At 34.8% G+C, this 23,792-nt stretch overlaps 1 protein-coding gene across 2 annotated transcripts in view; it reads left to right on the plus strand.

Annotated features, from left to right (window-relative positions):
- The window catches only part of LOC140166057 (uncharacterized), a 69,948-nt gene extending 49,067 nt beyond the window's left edge, over positions 1-20,881 (plus strand). For both annotated transcript variants that reach the window (XM_072189435.1, XM_072189437.1), the window contains 6 exons: positions 4,216-4,420; positions 5,616-5,752; positions 11,582-11,771; positions 12,558-12,616; positions 13,821-13,943; positions 18,149-20,881. In XM_072189435.1, the coding sequence (XP_072045536.1) occupies positions 4,216-4,420; positions 5,616-5,752; positions 11,582-11,771; positions 12,558-12,616; positions 13,821-13,943; positions 18,149-18,208 (774 nt within the window). In that variant the 3' untranslated portion in view covers positions 18,209-20,881. The remainder of the gene's footprint in view (positions 1-4,215; positions 4,421-5,615; positions 5,753-11,581; positions 11,772-12,557; positions 12,617-13,820; positions 13,944-18,148) is intronic.
- The last annotated feature ends 2,911 nt before the right edge of the window (positions 20,882-23,792 follow it).

Genomic DNA, 23,792 nt, shown 5'->3' on the forward strand with positions numbered 1-23,792 from the left:
CTGATTGGTGAACATTTTGTAATATTTTCGGATGGGTAGACACCCGCTAAACTGATCAAGTAGATCAGGATTTATCTTTTTGATTACATTTTAGTTATTTCAAATCTCGTTATTATTTAATATTATTATTTTTATTATTTGTACTTCTTATTTATGTCGTATATAAATGTTGCATCTCTGAATGTCCGTGGGTTGAGAAATGTAAAAAAAGCGTAAAGCAATATTTATGTATATGAAGAAGAAAAAAATAGACATTATATTCCTTCAGGAAACACATTGCTGTAAAACTTTAGAAAAACAGTGGAAACGAGAATGGTCAAGTAATATTGTTTTTAGTCATGGAACAAACGATAGTAAAGGTGTAGCTATTTTAGTAAATCCAACAATTACATGTACGTTTGACCAAGTGATAAGTGACTCGGAAGGAAGATTCATTTTAGCAAAAGTTAGTATCGAAAAAAAACCTTTACCTGTTAAATGTGTACGCTCCCAATAATGACAAAGATCAAGTTATCTTTTATGATCAGTTAAGCAATATTATAGAAAAACATGTAATTAAAGAATACTTGATTATAGGAGGCGATATGAATTTAGCTATGGATATCACTTTGGATAGAAAATCTAAAAATAATACTATTAAGGATGAGCATAAGAATGGCGAATTTCCCTCAAACGTCTTCTTTTTAAAAACAATTTAATAGACATTTTTCGTACAAGAAACCCTACCAAAATAGCTTACACATGGTCAACACGTAATCGCAATTCTGCATCAAGGATTGATTATTGGTTTATACCTCAGTCGCTTAAAATGAATATAGTAGATTGTAATATTGTACCAAGTATTATGTCCGATCACCAAACAATTATTATGAAGATTTCTTTGAGTGATACCGAGCCTCGTGGGCGGGTTTTTGGAAGTTCAATAATAGTCTTCTAGAAGATGTTGATTATCATAATTTAATTAAAAGTGTCATTTCAGATGTTAAACGTGAATATGCTAACTTAAATGATCAACAATTTTGGGAATTTATGAAGTTCAAATTACGTATGGAAACCATATCATATTCAACCACAAAAATCGAGAAAGAAATGCACGTGAAAGATCTTTGAATAAAAGATTAATTGATCTTGAAGAAAAGATAAATAATGAACTTCAAGAAGAAATTGTACACTAGTATGCCGAAGTGAAGAAAAACTTAGAGGAAATATATAAATACAAAGTTAATGGTAGTATTGTGAGATCAAGAGACAGGTATTATGATGAAGGAGAAAAAGCTCTAAATATTTTTTAACTTGGAAAAAGAAATGTTTCAAAAAAGGGAATTAATGAATTACTTGTAAATAATGTCCTTAAAACAACATCAAAAGATATTCTTGGTGAAATCAAAGTCTTTTATGAAGATCTTTTCTCAAGTAAACAAGATGGTGAAGGTTATGAAGATATTGAGGAATATTTAAATCAAATTGAGATTCCCAAGCTTTCTCCACAACAGCAAGAGCTCTGTGAAAAGCGTTTGACTTTGGACGAATGTTACAAAACCTTAAAAGATATGTCTAAAAATAAATCTCCTGGGAGTGATGGTTTCTCTAGTGAGTTTTACCTATGTTTCTGGGATTTGCTTGGAAATATTTTAGTTGACTCTTTAAATTTTGGCTACTTAAATGGTCAACTTTCAACAACGCAATCACAAGCAATAATTTCTCTTCTACCTAAGCCTGGAAAAGATCCAAAGCTTATCAAAAATTGGCGTCCAATATCATTATTAAATATCGATTACAAAATAGGTCAAAAGGCAATTGCTAAACGAATGGAAGGTGTACTACCAAGTATTATAGGTAATCATCAAACAGCCTTTGTCAAAGGTAGATATATTGGAGAAAATATTCGTTTAGTTGAAGATATTCTGCAGTACACAAATGATAACCACATTCCTGGTATGTTGCTTTTTGCCGATTTGGAGAAGTCTTTGATTCTGTTGAATGGAGTTTTCTTATGGCAACCTTGAAAAATTTAATTTTGGTCCAAACCTGCTTTCATGGGTAAAATGTTTTTATTCAAATATTAAAAGTTGTGTAATAAATAAGGGTTTTCTACTGGTTGGTTTGATCTGACACGAGGTGTTCGTCAAGGATGCCCGTTATCAACAGCATTATTCGTATGTGTGATAGAAATGTTGGCTTTAATAACTTTGAAATGTAAGGATATTAATGGCATAGAACTCCCAAGTGGGGTGGAGCTTAAGTGCTCCTTTTTTGCAGATGATGCAACCTTTTTTCTATCCGATTCAAAATCTGTGGAGAATCTTGTAAGAGAAATAGATAAGTTTGGAAGGTTGTCTGGTTTGAAGATAAATTTGGAGAAAACAGAATTGATGAAGATAGGAAGTCTTAGACACTGTAATGATTATGTTTATGGTATTAAACCAACTAAGGAACCTGTGAAAATATTGGGCTTATTTGTTGGTTATGATAGTAAAAAATGTAATGAGTATAATATTCAACCAAGACTCACAAAATTAAAGGACAAATTAGATATTTGGAGACAAAGAGATCTAACACTTAGAGGAAAGGTCTTATTAGTAAAAAGTATTGGTATTTCACAAATGACTTATTTAATGTCCACAGATTATGTGAGTGGAAATGTGTTATCTGATGTTCAAAAGATACTGTATAACTTCTTATGGAGTGGAAAACCAGAAAAAATCAAACGTTCTGTTTTAATTGCACCAAAAGAAAGCGGAGGAATAGAGATGGTAAATATATTCAATACAGACAAAGCATTAAAGATAATGTGGCTAAAAAGATTTTTGAGTGAAGGTTATGCACCGTGGAAAGATGTCCCAAATTATTTCTTTAATACAATGGGAGGTCTGGAGTTCCTGTTACAATGTAATGTTGATGATTCTGTTTTTCCTGCCAATTTCCCCCAGTTTTACAAAGAAGTCATTTTAAGCTGGCAAAGTTTTAAACAATGTAATAACAAAGAAACAATCAATTTGGAAGATGTATTGCATATGCCACTAAGTTATAACAAGTTGTTTTCAAAAGATGTAAACAAGGCTCTTAATAGAGCTCGAACAAGACTAATAAAGATTAAAGATATATTAGATGATAAAGGTTCATTTTATTCATACGAAAAGCTTTGTGAAAAATATGGACGATGTATTGATTTTGTAACATATTACGGTGTTATAAATAGTTTACCAAGGGAATGGAAATTAGAAATAAAGAAACTTTCTGAAACAGATATGGGAAAACTTAGAAGTATTGAAAAAAATATTTCGTTAGAAGTAAAGAAGTTAACAACTCGTGATGTATCTAAACAATTTAGCATGTCACAATCAACAAAACCAGTAAATCAGAATTATTATGATCGTTTGTTTGATCATTTGGGTAATCTAAATTGGGAATACATTTGGACATTACCTTTTCAAATTACCACTGAAGAAAGAATGAGATTTTTTCAATATAAAATCCTTCATCGAATAATTCCAAGCAATAGTTATTTAAAGCTTATTAATCTGAAAGAGAACGAAAATTGTCATTTATGTCAAAATAAAAAACAATTGATCACATGTTCTGGGAATGCCATCAAATAAACTCTTTTTGGAAGGAGATAGAGACATGGTTAAATGGAAAGATACAGACTCGAATACATCTATGTTATAAAGATATAATTTTGGGACTGGAAGGACATTCAAGGTTCAAAGTGCTTAACTATATTATTCTGAGTGCTAAGTATTATTTATTTAGGAACAGGTTTTCAAATGAAAACCATATATCGCCACGTTCTCACATTTTTAAGTAAAAAATTGAAGAAGAAAAAGCTTGTTTTCAGAGAATAAATAAATTGAATATCTTTCAGTATGAAATGGGAAGGTTTTGTGTAAGAAAATAATGTAACAACAAAGTAATGATATATAAATATAACATATTAATTATTGTCTTTCTCATGTGCCCACGGACAAACAAAGTATTTAAACGAATTTAAAAATATGCATAATATTGTATTGTACTAGTGATATAAGAGATGCATTTGTATTTGTGTGTGTTGTTTTTATTCTTTCTATCTTTTGTTTATTTTTTCTCAAGTTATTTGTCTTTTGTCCTGTTTAATCTAAAAGCAAAATGAATAAAAAAAAAAAAAAAAAATAAAAAAAAAAAATATTGCGATTACACATATAATTTATATAATTTATTTCCTCTGCTGTGTAGGATCTGGTGAAGGAGTTCAAGAGTGAACTGAGCGGCAAGCTGCTTGACATGGTACAAGGCCTGATGATGACACCATCTCATTATGATGCATATCAACTCAACAAAGCCATCAAAGGATTAGGAACGGATGAAGATGTCCTGATTGAGATACTGTGTACCAGGAGTAATAGTGCCATTGAGGCCATCAAGGAAGCTTATGATGACTGTAAGTAGAAATCTGCTGTATTGAAACAAGGAGTTATTCAATTTAAAATCTACACTACTGTGGAAGATTTAGCTTAAATCTTCCACAGAGGGGGTATGAGTTTTGAATACAATAGACAATTGGGTAACTTCTGTTTGAAATACTCACACCAGCTATGTTAGATATAGGTAAAGCCATAATATATGGAGAGTGTGGGTTTAAAAATGATTAACTTTGCAAAACATCCCTCTATTTGAAAGATATTTCCAAAATCTTCCACAGGGGTAGTGTGGATTTTAAATGGAATAGCCGTATATCTTACAATACCAGACATCTTACACTTCCCACAATGCATTTCTTCCCTGTACTGATTTACTATACAGTGCAACATGGGTCGATAGTGACAAAAAATACTTCAATTAACAGAGTTCATCCAGATCTTGCAAATGATATCTAGTCTCTTTCGACCCATGCTGGGTCTCAAGGAAGAACAGGTGATTAATTGTGTTTTCAACTGATTGAGTGTCCCAGGTTGAAGAAGAAATAAAACATATAAACAAATAAAACTCTGTTGCACTGAAGAGCAAATCAGCTCCAGGAGGAAATGCATTGTGGGAAGTATAAGAGATCTTCTCTGATCTTCACTAACTTCACAGGAACCAAGTATTCTATTACTGAAATTAGGATTTATGTTAACTCACAAATCACTCATATTTACATGTTCACACACTTTCCGTACCCCTTCAAATGCAAAGAGAAAAGTCCAACACGTACAAAATCTTAAAAACATATATTCAATGATTTGATATAGAAAACCTGATATTTTCATCAGGAAGTGATAGACTATGAAAATATACCGTTCTTATTATGAGAATGAACCATGGGATTATGACCGTAGCTAGTGGGGGCATAGTTCAGTAGTAATAAATAGTATTGGGCAATGTTTTATACCCCTTCAGATGAAAAATTCACAAGTGAAAGGGTAAAAAGAAAGGAATATACCCCTTCAGTAAAATGCTTTTAAAGAAACCCTGACTGAAATCCTTTGTGGTTGCAAAGTTAGGAGCTTTTGCCAATTTCATGTTTTTTCGCTCCTTGTCTTTGCCTGTGCATGTATCTCTATTTTTTAATTTGCCGTCTCATGATCCACACTTATACTACAGATCTATTCAGAAGTAATCTTTCACAGGATTTTAAAACCTTCTAATTCTTTCAGTGTATCACAAGGATCTAGAAGAGGACGTTGCCGACGACACATCTGGTCACTTTGAGCGTCTTCTTGTGTCAGTCTTACAAGGAGCCAGGCCGGAGGATAACGTAGTAGACCCAGACAAAGCCAAAGCTGATGCTATGGTAAGATATTATGAAGTGGTGTAAAAAAATCCTTGATCCCTTAATCCCGTTTGCATCACTCCACCCAGGGTGCACAATGGGGAGTTGTTAGGTATTCATTCAACATGGAGAAATATCCGAGGCTGATTTGGTAGACCCAGTAAGCATAGGTCATGGAAGAAGCACAGCAGTGTGTTTCTTTTGGGGAGTTTGGGCATGGTCTGGGTATGGCCTTGGGTGTTGCTGTGGGTGTGGTTACACATTGGCTATCTTGGTATCTGACCTGGAAGGAGCTTCGCCTGAATATGACTTTATGGACACATGCAAAACAAATACTGAAATGATGAACTAAATAAAACTTATGGACCATTTTGTGATATTTTATAGATGAGTTGACATCTGATATCAATGCTTGGCAGTATGCGCACACATCATCACAATTTCCATTGTTTTTTGCCTTGCAGTATGCGCGCGCATCATATTTTGTTCAGGGCTCGTGCCACATCACATTAAGGCCATTGGATAGTGCAGTGGTTGCGTGGGATTCACTCAAGCATATCGATATACCAGTCCCTTGCCTTTGTTAACAAACATTGAGGTCACCTCATCTATACTACATTAAGTACATTATGTTTTGCAAAATTTGATTACACCTTCGCAGCGCAAGAGAATGCAATCTCAAAGCTCAATAGTAATGTTTTGGTTTCTGTAAAAAGAAAAAGTTGTGAAAGTTTATGAGAAATTTAATTTTATGTGTAACATCAATAATATTATTTGGGCTATTCCAGTTGAAATCCATACACCTCCTATGGAAGACATAACCATAATCTTCCATACAGGGAGCGCAAATTTCTAATGGGATTACCTAAATGGGTGACTCCATTCGAAATCTATACCCCCTGTGTGGAAGATAAAGGTAATGTCTTCTGTTGGGGGTGTATGGATTTCAACTGGAATAGCCGAATAACAAGATCCAATGATAATATTTTAAAAAGCGCAGTGATTTATAGTGCGCTACTCACAGCCACAAAAAGCCTAGGCGTTGATCCACAAGCCTCGGCACACTTTACAGGTTGTTGCTGACCACTACAGCCCCATATCATTCCATAAACCATTTAATTGCAATTCTGGGTAAAAACCACATGTGCCTGCTAACGGTCAAAATTTTTTTATTGCATGAGGTGAAAGGGCTTTGGTAGTAGGTTACAAAAAGTCACATCAACAATTCTTCCGAACTTGTTGCCATAACAACGGCAGTTTTTATGATTTTCGTGATTTTTGCTTATTTTGGGGTGAAAATAAGGAAAAATATGTACTTTTCTGAATTGCTCCTGACTTTAAATTTGAGGACACATTAAAAAAGCAACATTACCACCATAAAGTATTATCTTTGTGCTTTCCCCAGATGCAAAAAATATTTCAATAATATTTCTCCATGTGCAATTTTAGGGCTGGGCAACATTGCCAATTAAGCACTTTTGAAAAAATGCAATTTTACCCTATCTTTGAAGTCTAAAAACTAATTTTGCTTGAGCACCCAGAATTATTTCCTCTTTGATGGTACTTGAGCAGACATTGCCCCTTTCAAATTTGGTAAAAGATATCTGGGGCTATTTGACCTGTAAAGCCAGTGTTGCCAGAAAGTTTGATAATTTTCAAAAAATGCATTATTTCAAATAATGCATTTTTCTACATGTTACTCATGTAACCTTTAATACCACCAACTTAATTGAAATATTTGCACACTTTGCACACTTTGCACACATGATTAGACACACACTGCAACGGAAGCGACACTTTGCGGCGGGGGACAAGTCCTGTCCTGCAAAAACCGGTATTGCCAGAAAATCTTACTTCATTAATCCAAATTTCCAATTTGTGCATTTTACAATATTATGTATTCGGTTAAGTTTATACTATCAATGTTAGTTGAATATAATGTGCATTTAAACATCATCTGATACAATACATGTTCAGACACATGGGCGAGTGGCTTAGTAAGCCTTAGGCTTAGGCGACCTTGAGGATACTATAATAGGCTAAAGCCTAGTTTTGACCCAAAATAGTAATTTTTACATGGACATTTTTTTGAAATATGACAAATGCATCTTGGAAAGTGTATCAGTTTATTAAGATGGATGTTAAATCAAAAAAGTGACCTATGATTTTGACCTATGACCTCTTGTAATTCATAAGTAGGCCTAAAATGCCGGTTTTCAATGATATTGTTCATTTTGGGTAAAAATGGACCCTTTTTACCATTTTTAGCAATTTTTTGCATTACAAAAGTTTTAAATTACACTTAACTTTATTGATATATAAGGCTTCTTTAATTTTAGGCTATTGAGAGAATTCAACAAGTATGCAGTTTCCATGGCAACGACCATTAATGCTCATTTTTAAGCAAATATCTGTGAAATAGAGCTAATTTCCAAGTAAAATTAGCAAAAAATGGGCGTAAAAGGCCGTTTCCTTGTAAACTGGCATCTCTTTGAATTCTCCTAATAGCTTAAAATGTTATGCCAATCAAACAATATTTTAGGCTTTATGATAATCCTGTTAATGAGAATACACGAAACTGCTGATTCTTGATTACGAATCCACAAGGCATAGCCGAGTGAACTCGTATCAAGGAATAACAGTTTCAAGTGTATTCGCTGATTTAAACCATTGCTTTATACTAACAATACGCTCTAAAACTGTGGATTCTTGCATAGAAACGTGTCAAGTGTTCATTAGTGAAAATAATCTTCAGTAATGAATAGACGTCATAGCAATGGTTTAAGTACATTTTCCAGACATAATTTGTGTGATCTAGCCTGTAAATATATCAGATATTTTGTGTAATCTATTATGAGAATGATGAGTTTTAAACCTGACTCAACAGGCTTTCGTAGACTACATCTACACAATTTTTAGCGAAATATGGCACACAAGGCTAAAAAAAAATCGAGGCTATATTGTAGATAAATCCAATTTCATGCATTCCTACACCTCAATGGCAGCCATAGCTGGCCATAGCTGCCCCCCTTAGGTCTATCCTACCTGAAATGTGAAATGATGTGGCCTTGGCAGTGGCGGATCCAGGGCAGTCAGAGGGGGGATTTGAGAAAAAATAGAGAAAAATGTACGAAATGGAGGGGCCCTCCCGTCCCACTCGGGCCCCTGCATATTAGGCGGGCCCGCAGTAATTTTCACATGCTTTTAGGACGAGGACCCGCCTTCAATCAAAATAAAATAATCGCCTTTCCTCCCTTTTCTCTTCTCTTTTTCCCCTCCCCCTTTCTCTTCTCTTCTCTCCTTTTTTTTTTTTTTGGAAGGGGCGGCGGAATGAGGGGCCGGGCCCACTGCCCTCCCCAAATCCGCTACGGGGTCTTGGCGGGATATGAAACTGCTCTCCTTCCACCCAATGATCATACCATGATACTTTTGGAATGGCAATTTTTAACCAAATTGATAGCATATAGGCCTACACATTCAGATAGAAAATTATCTTGAGGATTGTGTTAGAAACAAGGGGAAATCGGGAAAATAGGGAGTGTTTTAATTGCAACAGCCTATCATGACCCACTAGCTTCTTCACCAGTTGGATTATTATTTGCATTGTAAACATGGTAAATATTGTCTGCACGGTTGTTTCGATGTGAACACATGTGATGTTACCTTTCCACCCTGGACAAGTATATCTTCAACAGGTCCTGTATCAACGTAAAAGTAGAAGTCAAATTGATGGTATCAGAACGGATGTCTTAATTTAGGAGAGAAATCCAATAAGGGTGTCAAATAATGCAAATGTCAATATTGATGCCCCCATGGGAGTTTGAAGTTTATATTATTGTGCGTATCATTAATTTTACATGGCTACGTTTTCAAATAAATCCACGCATGTTTGACGAACTCAAAAATTACGGGTAAGCCTGTGGGTAAATTAATTGTCATATAATCTGGCAATACCATCATTGCCTAAGTTTCAAAACCTGTTTGTGATGGTGGTTAAAAGGGTCCATTTTTGCCCAAAATGACCAAAATCATTAAAAACCTGCATTTTAGGCCTACTTATGAATTCCAAGAGGTCATAGGTAAAAATAGGTCACAGAAAAATATTGTGATTTACTTTTTTTTTTTTATCCAAACGTCCATCTTAGTAAGCTGATACACTTTTTAAGGTGCATATATCATTTTCCAAAAAATTTTCTATGTAAAAATTACTATTGTGGGTCAAAAGTAGGCTTGGTATCCTCTAGGTCGCCAAAGCCTAAGGCTTACTAAGCCACCTGTCGAGAAACTCGCCCATGTGTCTGAACCTGTATTGTATCAGATGATGTTTAAATGCACATTATATTCAACTAACATTGATACTATAAAATTAATTGAATAAATAATTGTAAAATGCACAAATTGGAAATTTGGATTAATAAAATATGATTTTCTGGCAATACCGGTTTTTGCAGGGCAGGACTTGAACCCAGCCTCAAAGTGTTGCTTCCGTTGCAGTGTGTGTCTAATCATGTATGCAAAGTGTGCAAATATTTCAATTAAGTTGGTGGTATTAAAGGTTACATGAGTAAATATGTAGAAAATGCATTATTTTGAAAAATGCATTTTTGAAAATTATCAAACTTTCTGGCAACACTGGCTTTACAGGTCAAATAGCCCCAGAGATTTTTTACCAAATTTGGAAGGGGCAATGTCTGCCCAAGTACCAACAAAGAGGAAATAATTCTGGGTGCTCAAGCAAAATTAGTTTTTAGACTTCAAAGATAGGGTAAAAATTGTATTTTTTCAAAAGTGCTAAATTGGCAATGTTGCCCAGCCCTAAAATTGCACATGGGGAAATATTATTGAAATATTTTTTGCATCTGGGGAAAGCACAAAGACAATACTTTATGGTGGTAAGGTTACTTTTTTAATGTGACCTCACATTTAAAGTCAGGAGCAATTCAGAAAAGTACATATTTCCCCTTATTTTCACCCCAAAATAAGCAAAAATCACGAAAATCATAAAACTGCCGTTGCTATGGCAACAAGCTCCGGAGGAATTTTGATGTGACTTTTTGTAACCTACTACCAAAGCCCTTTCACCTCATGCAATAAAAAATTTTTGACCGTTAGCAGGCACATGTGGTTTTTACCCAGAATTGCAATTAACAACAACTTTAGGGACTCTGCCGCTTCAAGAGTGCACATCCCAGGCATGAGAATTTTCAGGTTTAAACCTGAATTTAGGGGAAAGAAGAATTACGCATCGCACACTAGCACATTTAAACATGAATTTACAAATGGAAACATAACATGCATAGGCAGATATACCAGAGAAAAAACTCCGGACATACCTGCCTGTGCGGGGACTTGAACCCCAGACCTCTCGCTTGCTTTTTTGGGGTCCAAATTTCTGCACTTTCTTTTAATTTCAGCCATTTTTGGGTTTTTTTGTTGCTTTTTTAGCCTAATTTCACACGTTTTTTTCAGGCTTTTTCAAACATTTCGGGTTTTTTCATGGATGATTATTCTCATGCCTGACATCCTAGACATTTCACAATTGACCTTCGCAACAATATAATGTCACCCTCAACTGTTAGTAAAATTAAAAGTGGTGTGCCACTATGAAAAAACACTTCAATACTTTGTTTGGCTTACAATTGGCATAGACAATGTGGATGGATTCAGAATCACTGGAATGGCGTGCATACAGTTGGGCAGCACCTACACTAATTGCACTTTGCATATCAAATGTGTGACTGGCGCGAGCAGTAACAAAAACCAAATAATGTTTTGGCAATTATAAGCCAAACAAATTATATATGTCCCAATGCACAGATTTTAATGCAAATGTTTTTTATTTTTCAACAGGATCTGTACAAGGCCGGTGAAGAGAAATGGGGCACAGATGAGTCTCGTTTCAACGTGATCTTAATGTCCCGCAGCCAGGCCCAACTGAGGGCAACATTTGACGAGTACGCTAGGATCTCCAAGCATGATATTGAAGCAGCTATCAAGAAGGAGATGTCAGGTGATCTGAAGACTAGTATGCTTACTGTTGGTAAGTTATGGTGACAGGTCCACTTCAAACATCAACCCAAATCTGTGTCAGTTTAAAATCTATTACTGTATACGCTGAAATTTTCGCGGTGGTTTTATTTTCGCGAATTTCCTGGATTAATATGTGCCCCCGAAAATAATAACCCGTGAATATGTTAAAATGAAGAAATTTCTTATGTATTTTATTATATAAATTGCCAACAATCGCGAAATTGTCAGTGATACTTGAAACCGTGAAAATATCTGTTGCGCAAAAATATTGGCGTATACAGTGCCGTATATAGATGTTGCTAGTATTCTCGTATGCCATAGTCATCATTATAATTAGTCAATTACAAAGGAGTTCAGTTTTTGACAAAAATTTGACAGAAATGGGAAAAATCTGGTATTTGAAATTAACTAAAATTACTAATTGTAACGAGCAGTTAAATTGTCTTAATTTTCAAGTGTTTTTGCCCTAGTGATCATATTGCATCATTTGTTATATTTGTAGAACAAAAGGCAATGTTTTTTTTTTTACCATGATGGTTTTTTTTTTTTTTGAAATTGTAAATTCCTTACAATTTATATTGAGAAAGTGAAGAAAAAAGAACCAGTAATCTTGGAAAATGGAATTGAGTATTTTAAGAATTTTTACAAATTAATGCAACTTTTTAGGGGATGTTTATTGGAAACATTCTCTCATTATAGATAAGCTGCATACCCTGGCATAGTTATATACCAAAATGATCACATGTTATTAGACCAAACTTTTTATACCGGGTAATATTTTTTATTTATTTTACAGTTCGGTGTGTTATCAACAAACACAAGTACTTTGCAGACAGACTTCAGAAGACTATGAAGGTAGGTATAAAATCAGTCGCATGCCTGTATTATACTAAGCAATCACAAGGCACATAGAGGTTTTTTTATGCTGGCATTTGATCTGAAAAGCGACCGCCGATTTATCGATCAGAAGTCACTTGCATGCATGGCCTGGCGTCAAATCACAATTTTGTAGAAACATCACTATCTAGCTATGACTGAACACTGGTAGCATCACTACCGATGTTTGATCACTAGTAATGATGTTTGATCACTAGCGATTGCTAGTATTTTATGGACATGGTATGATATTTCGCACTCAGCTTGGGTCTATTTTTGTATGTAATGAATGTGAAATGTCAGCTTTATTCCTAGCTTTGGAAGGACTTCCAACTATATCAAAAGTCAGATTACAGTCTGACTTCAACCCATGAGTTTGTTGATTTGCAAGTCTAAATTCTTACAAATGTGTCACACAAATGTGGACCAGGGTAACATTACAAATTTTGAGTTTGTCTGTAAAAAAATTGATGAGTACCATAGATTTCAAACCCAATGATCAGTCAGCAATACGGAGTAAATTTTCTAGAATATCTTCACTGGAACATGACTTCATGGGTGCAAACATATTAGTATCATCGAATATGACCCCGCTGCATGACCCCGAGTGCAGCGGGGTCACAGTAGTTGGTCTACCAATCCATTTGAATAGAAAAAATTTGTCGTTTGAAGCAAAATACGTCACAATTAATAATGTTATAGTAAATATTTTTTTCTGTTGGTAGATATTTTTGAAAATATGTTTGAATGATATTGATATTGTGAAGAAATTACGATTGCTGAATATTCATTAAATTTAGTGTACCCAAGTTTTATTGAAATCGTGCCCAAGAATATTTCGAAATGACTAAGATTTGAATAGCAAGGTCAATGCCGGGGTCAGCGATCAGGCTGATGGTTACACACACATTGATGCACATTAGTCATGAGTCCAATAAATTTACTCGAGAAAATTTAACTTCCTATTGCTGACTGATGGTAAAGATTTTAATTTATTTCAAAGACTATGCCATCACAAGTAAAGCAAGTAGATATAGATTTTGATTTCTCTGCTGTTTATGCATGTTCCATGATCATGTTTTGACAATGTTTTATTTTCTGTGTAGACTCTTGATATTTTTCTCATTTTGTTCCAACTAGCATGATTTAATTAGCATTGTTTATTTAAACTTTATCCTTGCAGGGAGCGGGCACAGATGATGCCACATTGATGCGTATAGTGGTTTCTCGTTGTGAGATTGATATGCAGAATATTAAGGCAGAATTCAGCAATGCGTACGGACAAACCCTGGGCAAATTCATCGCCGTAAGTATTATATTGGCCTTCCCTTTCTGCTGCCAAATTTGGCTATATTTTGTTTTACCTCAAGTTTGGTAATGATGTGTGTGTACAGGGTGTCCCAAAAAAAAGAGGCCCCACATTGCGCCCTCTTTTTCTCCTATTTCTGAAACGTTGATCAAATATATTTTGGTATGTAAAGAAACCCTAAATCGTTAGCTTTAATAAACCAAAACAACTCTTTCAATCGACTCACAATTTTTGAAGATATGCCCTCTTTAAGAAATGTACCCGTTTTTCACTCTGTCCACGGATGAGGGTTGGCTACATCAAAGATTTAAACGAAACACGGTTAATGACATGGATAGATAATAGCATTAGTCTTGGGAAAGCATTCGCTATAAGCGAGGATCACCAGCTAGCTTCAAACATCTTCGCAACCCCATATTACTGCTGCATTTGCAAGTATCCTGCGCACAAGGCCTTAAGTAGGGATGACCAATGAACCATCAACTTGATTAGAACACTCCCATAGACATGCAGGGAGCTCAACTGTGCACTGCTTGCACAGACATTTCTAAATTGAGCTCATTCTTGTATTTTTCATAATTTTTCTGTAAAAATTAGAGATGTTAATGCCAATTATGTTTTGTAACTATCCTGCAAATTACAGCATCATAACTTATTTGGTTTTTCTGTAAGTGTGAGTCAAAATTGGTCCATCGCCACAGTGCGCTTAATTGCCAGTGGCCCAGTGCAGCACTGCTCAGAATGGCACAAAATATTCAGATAAAAAAGATCAGGTGAACACCTTGACCTACTGAGCTGTAATTTGGCAGAGTTGTTGTTATTACCTCTATCATACCCTCTGTAAAAAGGAAAAAAAAACGGACAAGTAGATCTCGAGTTAAAAATTAAATCACCAGCTTCCCTTTGGAATTTCCAAACACCTTTCGAATCATGTTAAATAGACACCTTTCTGAACATAAATGTGAAGTTTCATGCTCATTTGTTGTATTATTCACCTGATCTCAACCCTAAACATTTTCTTATATTTATACCATCTGCACTGACTTGCTGCTATACACGCATCAGGAGCTGTACTTTTAAAATACGCGCCTAATCAATAATGAGTCTTTCACTCCATTGTTAAAGTACTGTGCTCTCTGTAGCATATGGAGTGACCAGGCCCTGGATGTGATGGTTTTGTAGCACATGACAGTATTCATTCAAGCCTATCAAGGTCTGTTATTAGCCACTTGCTGAATGGCTGGGCATTATCAGCTATCAAAGAGATACCTTATGCTGCTGCCAATCACAATAGAGGTTAAACATTTTGTTAAAACCCCAGAAGTGATATCAGGACAAAGCTGTGCATGTTGGTACTTGATTGTTTGGATTCCTATGTTGAAAATCCTTGTAGTACATTAGTATTTTTCTTATGTGTAGTGTATATTGTTGTGGAAAAAAAGTTCACCTGGACTTTTGATTTTGTGCCACTTTGGCCATTATGGATGATTTTTGGCAAATGTTTTCTAAAAGCATGATTTCAGTGCCTCGGTTTGAAGAAATACTTAATGCTATTGACTAGTAAAGTGCCATTTCATAAGAAACCCTTTGATACTTTCACAATATGCTTGTTTCATGTTTGCATATATATTAAAATAAAGAAATATACAAAGGTAAATATATGCTTATACCAATTTTGCTCACATTGCTATATTTAGACTTTGTCAGTTTATTTCGTTCCAATGACCGGTCAGAATGGGAAACTTTGAAAATTCATAATTCGAAAAGTTTTTGACCGATTTTGACCATTTAACCACCAAAATACTTCTGTGGATGAGTTCTTTCCAGAAAACAATCTTTTGTAGCAAAAGGGGCAACATGAAATTATGATGGTCATCCCTACCTTAAGGATGGTACGCAACGCAATTAATGCAATGAGAACTAGGGCTGAAACCTGTATTCGTCACGGAGGCAACCAGGTAGAGGGCAGAGCAGCACAGTAAACTCACTTCAAAAGAACCAAAGACAAACTAAACAGCCCTTTTCAGGGCTACCTTTTAAAAAAAAAAGAGAAATGACTTATGTTGTCAATAAAAAGAAAGCAAGAAACGAGAAAAACATAAGTAATTGCAAGTATAGCAAAAGAAGTCCCATCCCACATCAATTTCGCCAAAATTAATGACACTTAACAAAATCCATAACCCATAAGCCCACCGGTAAAGCCCATTCCCTTAAATAAAGTTGCTATTTTATAAAGTTATCATCGAGGAATGTTTTATATTCATGCATGGTATATGCACTTTCCAATCTTTGAAGTAGCCAAACCTCCTCCGTGGACAGAGTGAAAAACGGATACATTTCTTTAAAAGGACATATCTTCAAAAGTTATGAGCCGATTGAAATAATTGTTTTGGTTTATTAAAGCTAACGATTGAAGGTTTCTTTACATACCAAAATATGTTTGATCAACTTTTCAGAAATAGGAGAAAAAGAGGGCGCAATGTGGGCCTCTTTTTTTGTGGACACCCTGTATTTAATTTGTTGGAGAAAAGTAGTTACAAAATTGTCTTTTAATACTTTTTCAGTGTTTTATGTCAAAATCAATATGTGACATGATCAAGGGGAATAAGTCACATGTCGACCCTGGTTGAAAATGAGTTTACACATGCTTCTAAAGAGGACACATAGAGCTCCCAAAAACTAAAAACCCCATGTTGATGTGACTTTTCTTTGCGAAGTTACGTCAATTTATCAATCACTGAAAACAATAAAAAACAAAAGAATTTTAACACTTTCTTTGCCAATATCTCAGAATCAATATTAGCGGCATCCAACTCATTTCCCTTGATCGCGTCACATATTCTTTTCATGTCTACTTTCATAACATCAGTGGTATGCACATAGAGGCCACCCCTCCCCCATGTTTGTCTGCCAGTTGGGGAATTAGAGGATTGTAAAAACAAAAATTCATATAGTTTATTCTCATTCTTAGTCAGTTAAATATTATTTTAATAACTAATTTATTGAGCAAAAATGAAGTTACCATCATAAAAACTCAGTCTCCTTATTTTAAAATTATCAAAACTTGTGTACAACTTAACATGTTTAGTTGCTGCAAAGCAGTGCTGAAATTTCACAGCAGGTCTAACCTCAAAGAATTATGGTACACAGTGTCAACACCCTGTATTATAAATATTTTTTTCCATACAGCTCAATACTCCATTGAAATCAATATTCTATTATTGACACAGATAAAGAAAGTTTGCATTGTGTTATAGGACGTGCACCTGGAACTTAACTAAATGGGCTAAACGCGTTCCTTTATACCTATAAAGTATAATTGTCATTCTCAAAATTAAATATATCTCAATTTTTACATTGGATTTCAAATTTTTTACGTTAAAAATGCAGTAAAAGATATCCACAGCAAGCTGCAAGGCCCGCTAATTAGTGTACTGCTTTTCGAGTGAGTGTACTGGAAACAAAACCCTGGTTTTACCTGAAAACTATTTTTTTTCTTGTAATAGAAACAGCATATGGGGTACTAGAGCATGCACAAATCGTAATAATGTGTAGAATATAGAAACGCTGTGGTATCTCATATGATAGTCATGGTATGCTTAGCCTGAGTCGCTCGGCCTATCTCGAACAAAATCGCGATGCGTAGCTGTTAAAAAATGAGAGGATTCGCTGTACTATCACAGCAATTTTTAACACAAAGATATAGGGATGATGACGATGTGTGGTATTTACCGAAAAGGTTAATTCTGGTGGAGTTTCAATTCCAGCAAGAGGAAAAATTATTATCTGCTCCCTCCACTAATGCATTTGAATTAACCTTTTCGGTAAATCCCATAAGCCTTTGAAAGTATACCCGAGATGTCGTCATTTGATGCGACGCTGATCTGCGCTGATGCGCACATCGTTTATCAAACATTGTTACTGCGCATCGCAAGTCATTGTGACGTCAAATGACGACATCTCAGGTGTACTCGCAAAGGCTTATGGGATTTACCGAAAAGGTCAATTGTGGGGTAGGTGCAGTGAATGAGAAAGATCAGGGTTAATGCCTGGCTGTCTGCACATCCTGCCCTGGACATCGTGGGAGAACAATGTTTGACATGCCTAGTGAACTATGATTGTGCCTCTGCGTAAAATTTGACAGTAATCATTCAAAGAATTAGCTAATTATGTTATATTTCATTGTTTTTTTTTATTAACAGGGTGATACATCGGGCGACTACAAGAAGATTCTCTTAGCTCTTGTGGGCGGAGAAAGTTAACGGACAGACAGACAGACACAAAGAAGTGAAATCATGTGATGTGTAATGGTTTGTGCAGACAATTAATAATAATGTGGAGCAATCTGTTGTATCTTATCTCTGTTGAAAAACTAAATTAAGTCATGAAAAATGAGGCAGCCTATATACTTCACCGTAGCAGGGCGTAAGACAATGCAAGACAGAAAATGATATATGTGAGAATTCGAAATAAACAATGCAAGCCCAGGCAATAATTATGATCTAAATGACTGTTATCATTTATTTCTGATCTTTGCATATATTATTTGTGCCTGATATTGTCATAAGCTTCTGCTGAGGTGAGGTGAAGCATATTGGCTGCCTCATTCTTTATTATTAAATATATAATCAGGCCTTGCTGTTTGAGGTGAGCGATAGCTCTCGCTCGCCACCGCTCGCCCAAACTCAATTTCTAGTGAGCGATTTTCCGCTCACCATAGACAAGAATCGCTCGCTGCAAATCACCCAAAATTGAATCCAATTAAATTTGAGATTCAGCACTTTCAATGTATTCGATTTATCGTAATAAATTAGCCTTAATCCTGAAAACGAAAGAGAGGGTATCAATAGTGCGTAAGTGTTTCATATTGGTAGGAATAATCTTTCAGACCTAGAGAGTGATTTGACTACTCAAGAGTGATTCGACCACTCACCTAGCATCTTGCTAGCAAGTGATTGACCACTCAACTTTAAAATCTAGACAGCAAGGCCTGTATAATTGGTCACTAACACACTGTGAGAGAGTGGGTAATCATGACTGGGTGAGATTATCCAAGTACCATTATATAAAATCAAGTCTAGTAGTGTGGTGGTATCAGATCGTGACCTGTAATGGAGAGAGCGGGTTTAATCTTTCCTAAGTCATGAAAAAACAAATTGTGTAAAATTATGTCTATAATTCTGTCAATGGACTTGGCTAGAAACTTGATGAATGTACAAAATGCATTGCTTTCCTCTTCGGATCCAACCACATTGCAAGTTAAGCCACAAACAAACAAATATACAAAGAAACAAAGGGAGATAATCATTATTGTAAAACTTAGTATTTCCTGATAGATATGCTATGACTTCTATCATAGGTGTGTGAAGACATATTACGCTTTGCATATAAAGCAAACGATGGAATGAAAATCATAATTTAATTTGATTATTCAATCAGGACCTTTGTTTCTGCATTAGGACAATACATGGGTGATATTTTTAAAAATTTTGTGAAAACAAATTTGGAAAATATTTTTAAATATTGTTTTCACAAAATTTAAAACAAATTAAATTATCAAAATATAAAGGTAACAAATTAAATTAATTTGTTAAATTTGTTAATTTGTTCAATTTAAATTTAACAAAGTTAAAACTAATAGCATTGCAATTTACACTATCACTGCTGATCCCAGACAATATTTTTTCTAAAAAAGTAATAAAAGGTGTGAGTTGGGTTTTTTTTAGGCTCAGTCAATCAAACAATTTTTTTTACCCCTTAGTGTAAATACTAGATAGTGATAATCATGTACCGTAACATTGTTTTATATAGTGCCAAGGTAGTTATTTAAAACATTATTTATAAAGAAATTCATAAGTTTGTAAATACATGTATAATAATACTTTATTTTTTAGTAATTGAACAGAATTGTGTGCGTTTTGATAATTTACCATAGTGGTATATTTGTGAATATTTTGCTAGGAGTTTGCCCTAATTGTGACTTAACCCAAATGTTAGTTATTTTGGTGGAAGAGCCATAAAAGTTTTTTTAAACTATAATCAAATTGTATCTCAGACAGGAATGTACTGTAACTCTTTTGTCAGGATGGTAATTCCAAAAAGGTTACCGGACCATTTACAAAAACTACCAGCAAGACATTTTGGCATATTTCGCTGATCTAAAGTTGAATCATCAGATGATGGGTGCTTGAAATTTACAAACCCCTTTAAATGTTCCATACCGCGGCCACTTGTCCAAGCCCACGGCCACTTGTCCAAGGTCCAGATGGATTTTCAGGAAATGGATATACAGGTTTTCTTAATCATGGTTGAAAAATATGTGGTATCGTGTATATTTGCTTTCTCCTTAAATCTATAGGTGTTTATATGTACAGAGTGTAAATATTTTAGTAAACAACTGACATTATAGAATTTAAGCAACTGAAATTGTTGGAGTACTGCTTAAGTGGAGATTTTCACAGAATTACTTTTTGTGCTTTTTGCGTTTAACACAGCTACCACGAAAATAAAAATGCACGAATATGTTCTTTATGTATATGGAGTATTAAGTACGAAAACTCGAAATCACACATTCTAAACACGTGAAGTAGTTCAAAATCGCCAAAGTATGAAAAATTACAGGTGCGAAAATGACCACTTTGACAGTATTGTTTTGTTTGGAGCATGTAGGAAGTATCTCCACACACACACACTGTCAGGACTGCTTCTGTTTTGATTGATGAGATACAGGGTGTTCCAAAATGATTAGTATGCACCTATGTGGCAATTACTCTGGTATTTTGAAGTTTTAATTTGACTGTGTTCAAGACGATAATAGTTCTGCCTTTACACCACGTATACCGTTGCTATAATCTTTTGATTGCAAAAGCATAGTAGGACTTTAAAGTTGTACTGATGATATAGCAGTACTGGGGTCAGTGGCGTAGCGTCATAAGGGCACGTTTAGAAAATCTCATAGGAAAATGGTCAAAAATGGCCCAGTGCCCCCGAAATGGTCGGTGCCCCCAATATGATGACCCACGCTACGCAACTGACTGGGTGTCTTTAAAATGTGGCATTCACTGGTACTAAAAATTTTGAAGACACCTTGTACATGCATTGAAACTGATTTTATAGTATGATTTCTTTCCAAATTCAATACATACCCTTGGGGCATTTGATAGTGTACATATTATTTGTTTTGTAGCCATCATAATATAATGTAATTTATTATTATTGTATATGAATATATTTATTTATCATTCCATTCAGTTCACCTTGAAATCTTATTGGACTTGATGTATAAGAACAGTTTAACTAGTGAAGTAATGTGTATCATGTATGACACTCTTGCACATAGATAGCAAAACCCCTATTTGTTGATGCCAGTAATTTGGCATATAAGTGTGTGGTAACATAAATGGGCTATTATTCCAAAGTGCGACCACTTGAGACCTAAAAAAACAACGTTCTACCAATCACTTTTATAATTTGTTAAATATGTCAATTTTGTAAGAAACTTTTTGATTTATTCTAAATTCTAAGGGGGAAACTTGGAACTAGTGAACCCTAATAGTCAAACTGTTGTTAAATACATGTCCTTGTGTAGGTAACAACCCAAAAGTTCGTTGAAGTCCTATAAACGAAAGTCCGTTCGTTAGGGAGGGAGGGGGTCAAAAAGTCTGATTACGTTTGTAAAAAGTAGTTAAATCATTGGTCAAAGTTCTTTTTTTAAGGATTTAATATATAATTATTTTAAAATTTTAGTATTTTCAGAAGTACGATATCGACAAAATGATTTCAAATCAATATAGTGCTGTACTACCAACCTGCAACCTGTTCATTTTTAAAGCAGCTGTACTGCACTTTGATTCTTTTTATTTAAAAATCCAGCAAGTCCTTATTTTTTTTCGTGCCAAAAAAGGTATAAAGAATAGTAATTTAAAATAAAATAGAATATTTTTTTCTTCCATAAACTTGATCAATATCCTAGCAGTTTCGCACCTACCGACCTCTGCAAACTCCATCCACCATAGCGACCGGCCTGTATCCTATGAATACGGATTGGATTTTTTGATACTTGACACTTACGTTAGAGGGGAGGGGGAGGGGGCTAGCCCTCTAACGAAAGGACTTTTCGTTTATATTGGGTTGTTCCCTTATATGTATTCCATCCTGCCTGACTAGTTTTTTATGTGTGCTTGTAATATTTGGACCACAACTTATGATATTTATACTCTGGATAGAAATAAATCTGTCAGCATTATAGTTTTAACATTGATACAATGTTATGTAGACTTATCATGAAATTCAAATTACTCAATAATAAAATAGATGATACCTTAATAAAACATGAAACTCTTGTTTGTAATTGTTTTAAGGGGGCAGGTTTTAGGTGATTTAAAATGGTTTGCTAGCCCTCTTCCTACAAAGTTTTGCAAGTATAGTCAATATCCCAATTTCATTTCATTGCAAGGTCATCTGAGGTCACTCAGGGGTCATCTGAGGTCAAATTGCTAAAAACTGTCGTATGGGCATGAAACTTGATGGGTACAGTCAACATCAGCCAGGTAATTGTGCCCAGCCCAGGCATATCACCATTGATTTGTTGCAGGTTCATTTACTTCTACCAAAAGTAATCGCGAAACCAGGCGGTAGCGAAAGCAGTCGAGACTCGTGGTTCGAGAACCGCCTTGTTAATACTGTAGTTATTTAAAAGGAGACAATATGTGGAGATTACATAATATTCATTGTGTGTGGGGGGAGGGGCTTCCATGTACAGGTTATGATGAGTGTCACCCCCGGGTGAGGAAATATTGTTTTATTATATTCTTTACTTTTTTTTCTCTCTCATTTGACACCACTCGGGGGGGTCATACCTCTGTGGCATTTCATGTCCATTTCAGACCAAAAGGTTGCTCAGTAAGTAAGTTAGTAAGCATGTAACATATATAATATAGGCTGATACCATTTCATGGTTCAACAAAAAGCTATGAGCAATTTTGTGTCTGACAGCTAAAAAAAAAGGCCCTGCGCATCATTACTGCTACATGTTAGGATGGGTTTGTGAGATAAAACTTTACATAAATGCCTTCCTTTATCAATGTCCAATGTCCATAATACCAAATGATAAGCTATGATATCATATTTATACATTAATATCAAACTATTGCTGCATTATCATTTGTGATGTGATCAAACAGAATGATTAAACTGACATTCATTTTATTTCATTATGTTTTGATGAATCCAAGCGTGTGAAAATATTGGATCCACATAATATGGATAAAATTGGATGTTCTACGCCCAATATTTATTGGTCTGGCTAAAATTTTGGTCTTGTGGGAAACAAATTTATATCTTCAATATCAAAAGGTCGAAATTGTCAATTGATTGTTGGCTTTTCATCGCAGCTGCATACACTTTAAGTACACATAGTTTACTTCGAGGACTGTTAAAATTCAAAAATATCAATTTTTAATCATTTGCCATAAAATGTGTATATATCGCGAATTTCAAAAAATTATTTGATATCAGAAGGACATTGCTCGTGTTCGAAATGCAATTCAATATGTCTGATGTGCTTTCATGTCCCACCAAAAAAAATATGTGAAAACGTCGCTATCCGAGCCCCTAATTGAAAGCAATTATGGCATATTCAATCAGCAGATTTGCTGAGAACTTGAGAAGTAAACGCTACAAAAGATACTATATGTTTTCAACAATAACAAGATACGACAAGCAACTGCATTTGTACAAGTTGATATTTTTTCATATGTTATTTTAAAGTCATATTTTATTATTGCAGATTATATACGAACACTAAAATATATGTAATGGTAACTGAAAAATTTCACAACTACTTTA

The sequence above is a fragment of the Amphiura filiformis genome, chromosome 12, assembly GCF_039555335.1.
Source record: "Amphiura filiformis chromosome 12, Afil_fr2py, whole genome shotgun sequence".
NCBI classification, from domain to species: Eukaryota; Metazoa; Echinodermata; class Ophiuroidea; order Amphilepidida; family Amphiuridae; genus Amphiura; species Amphiura filiformis.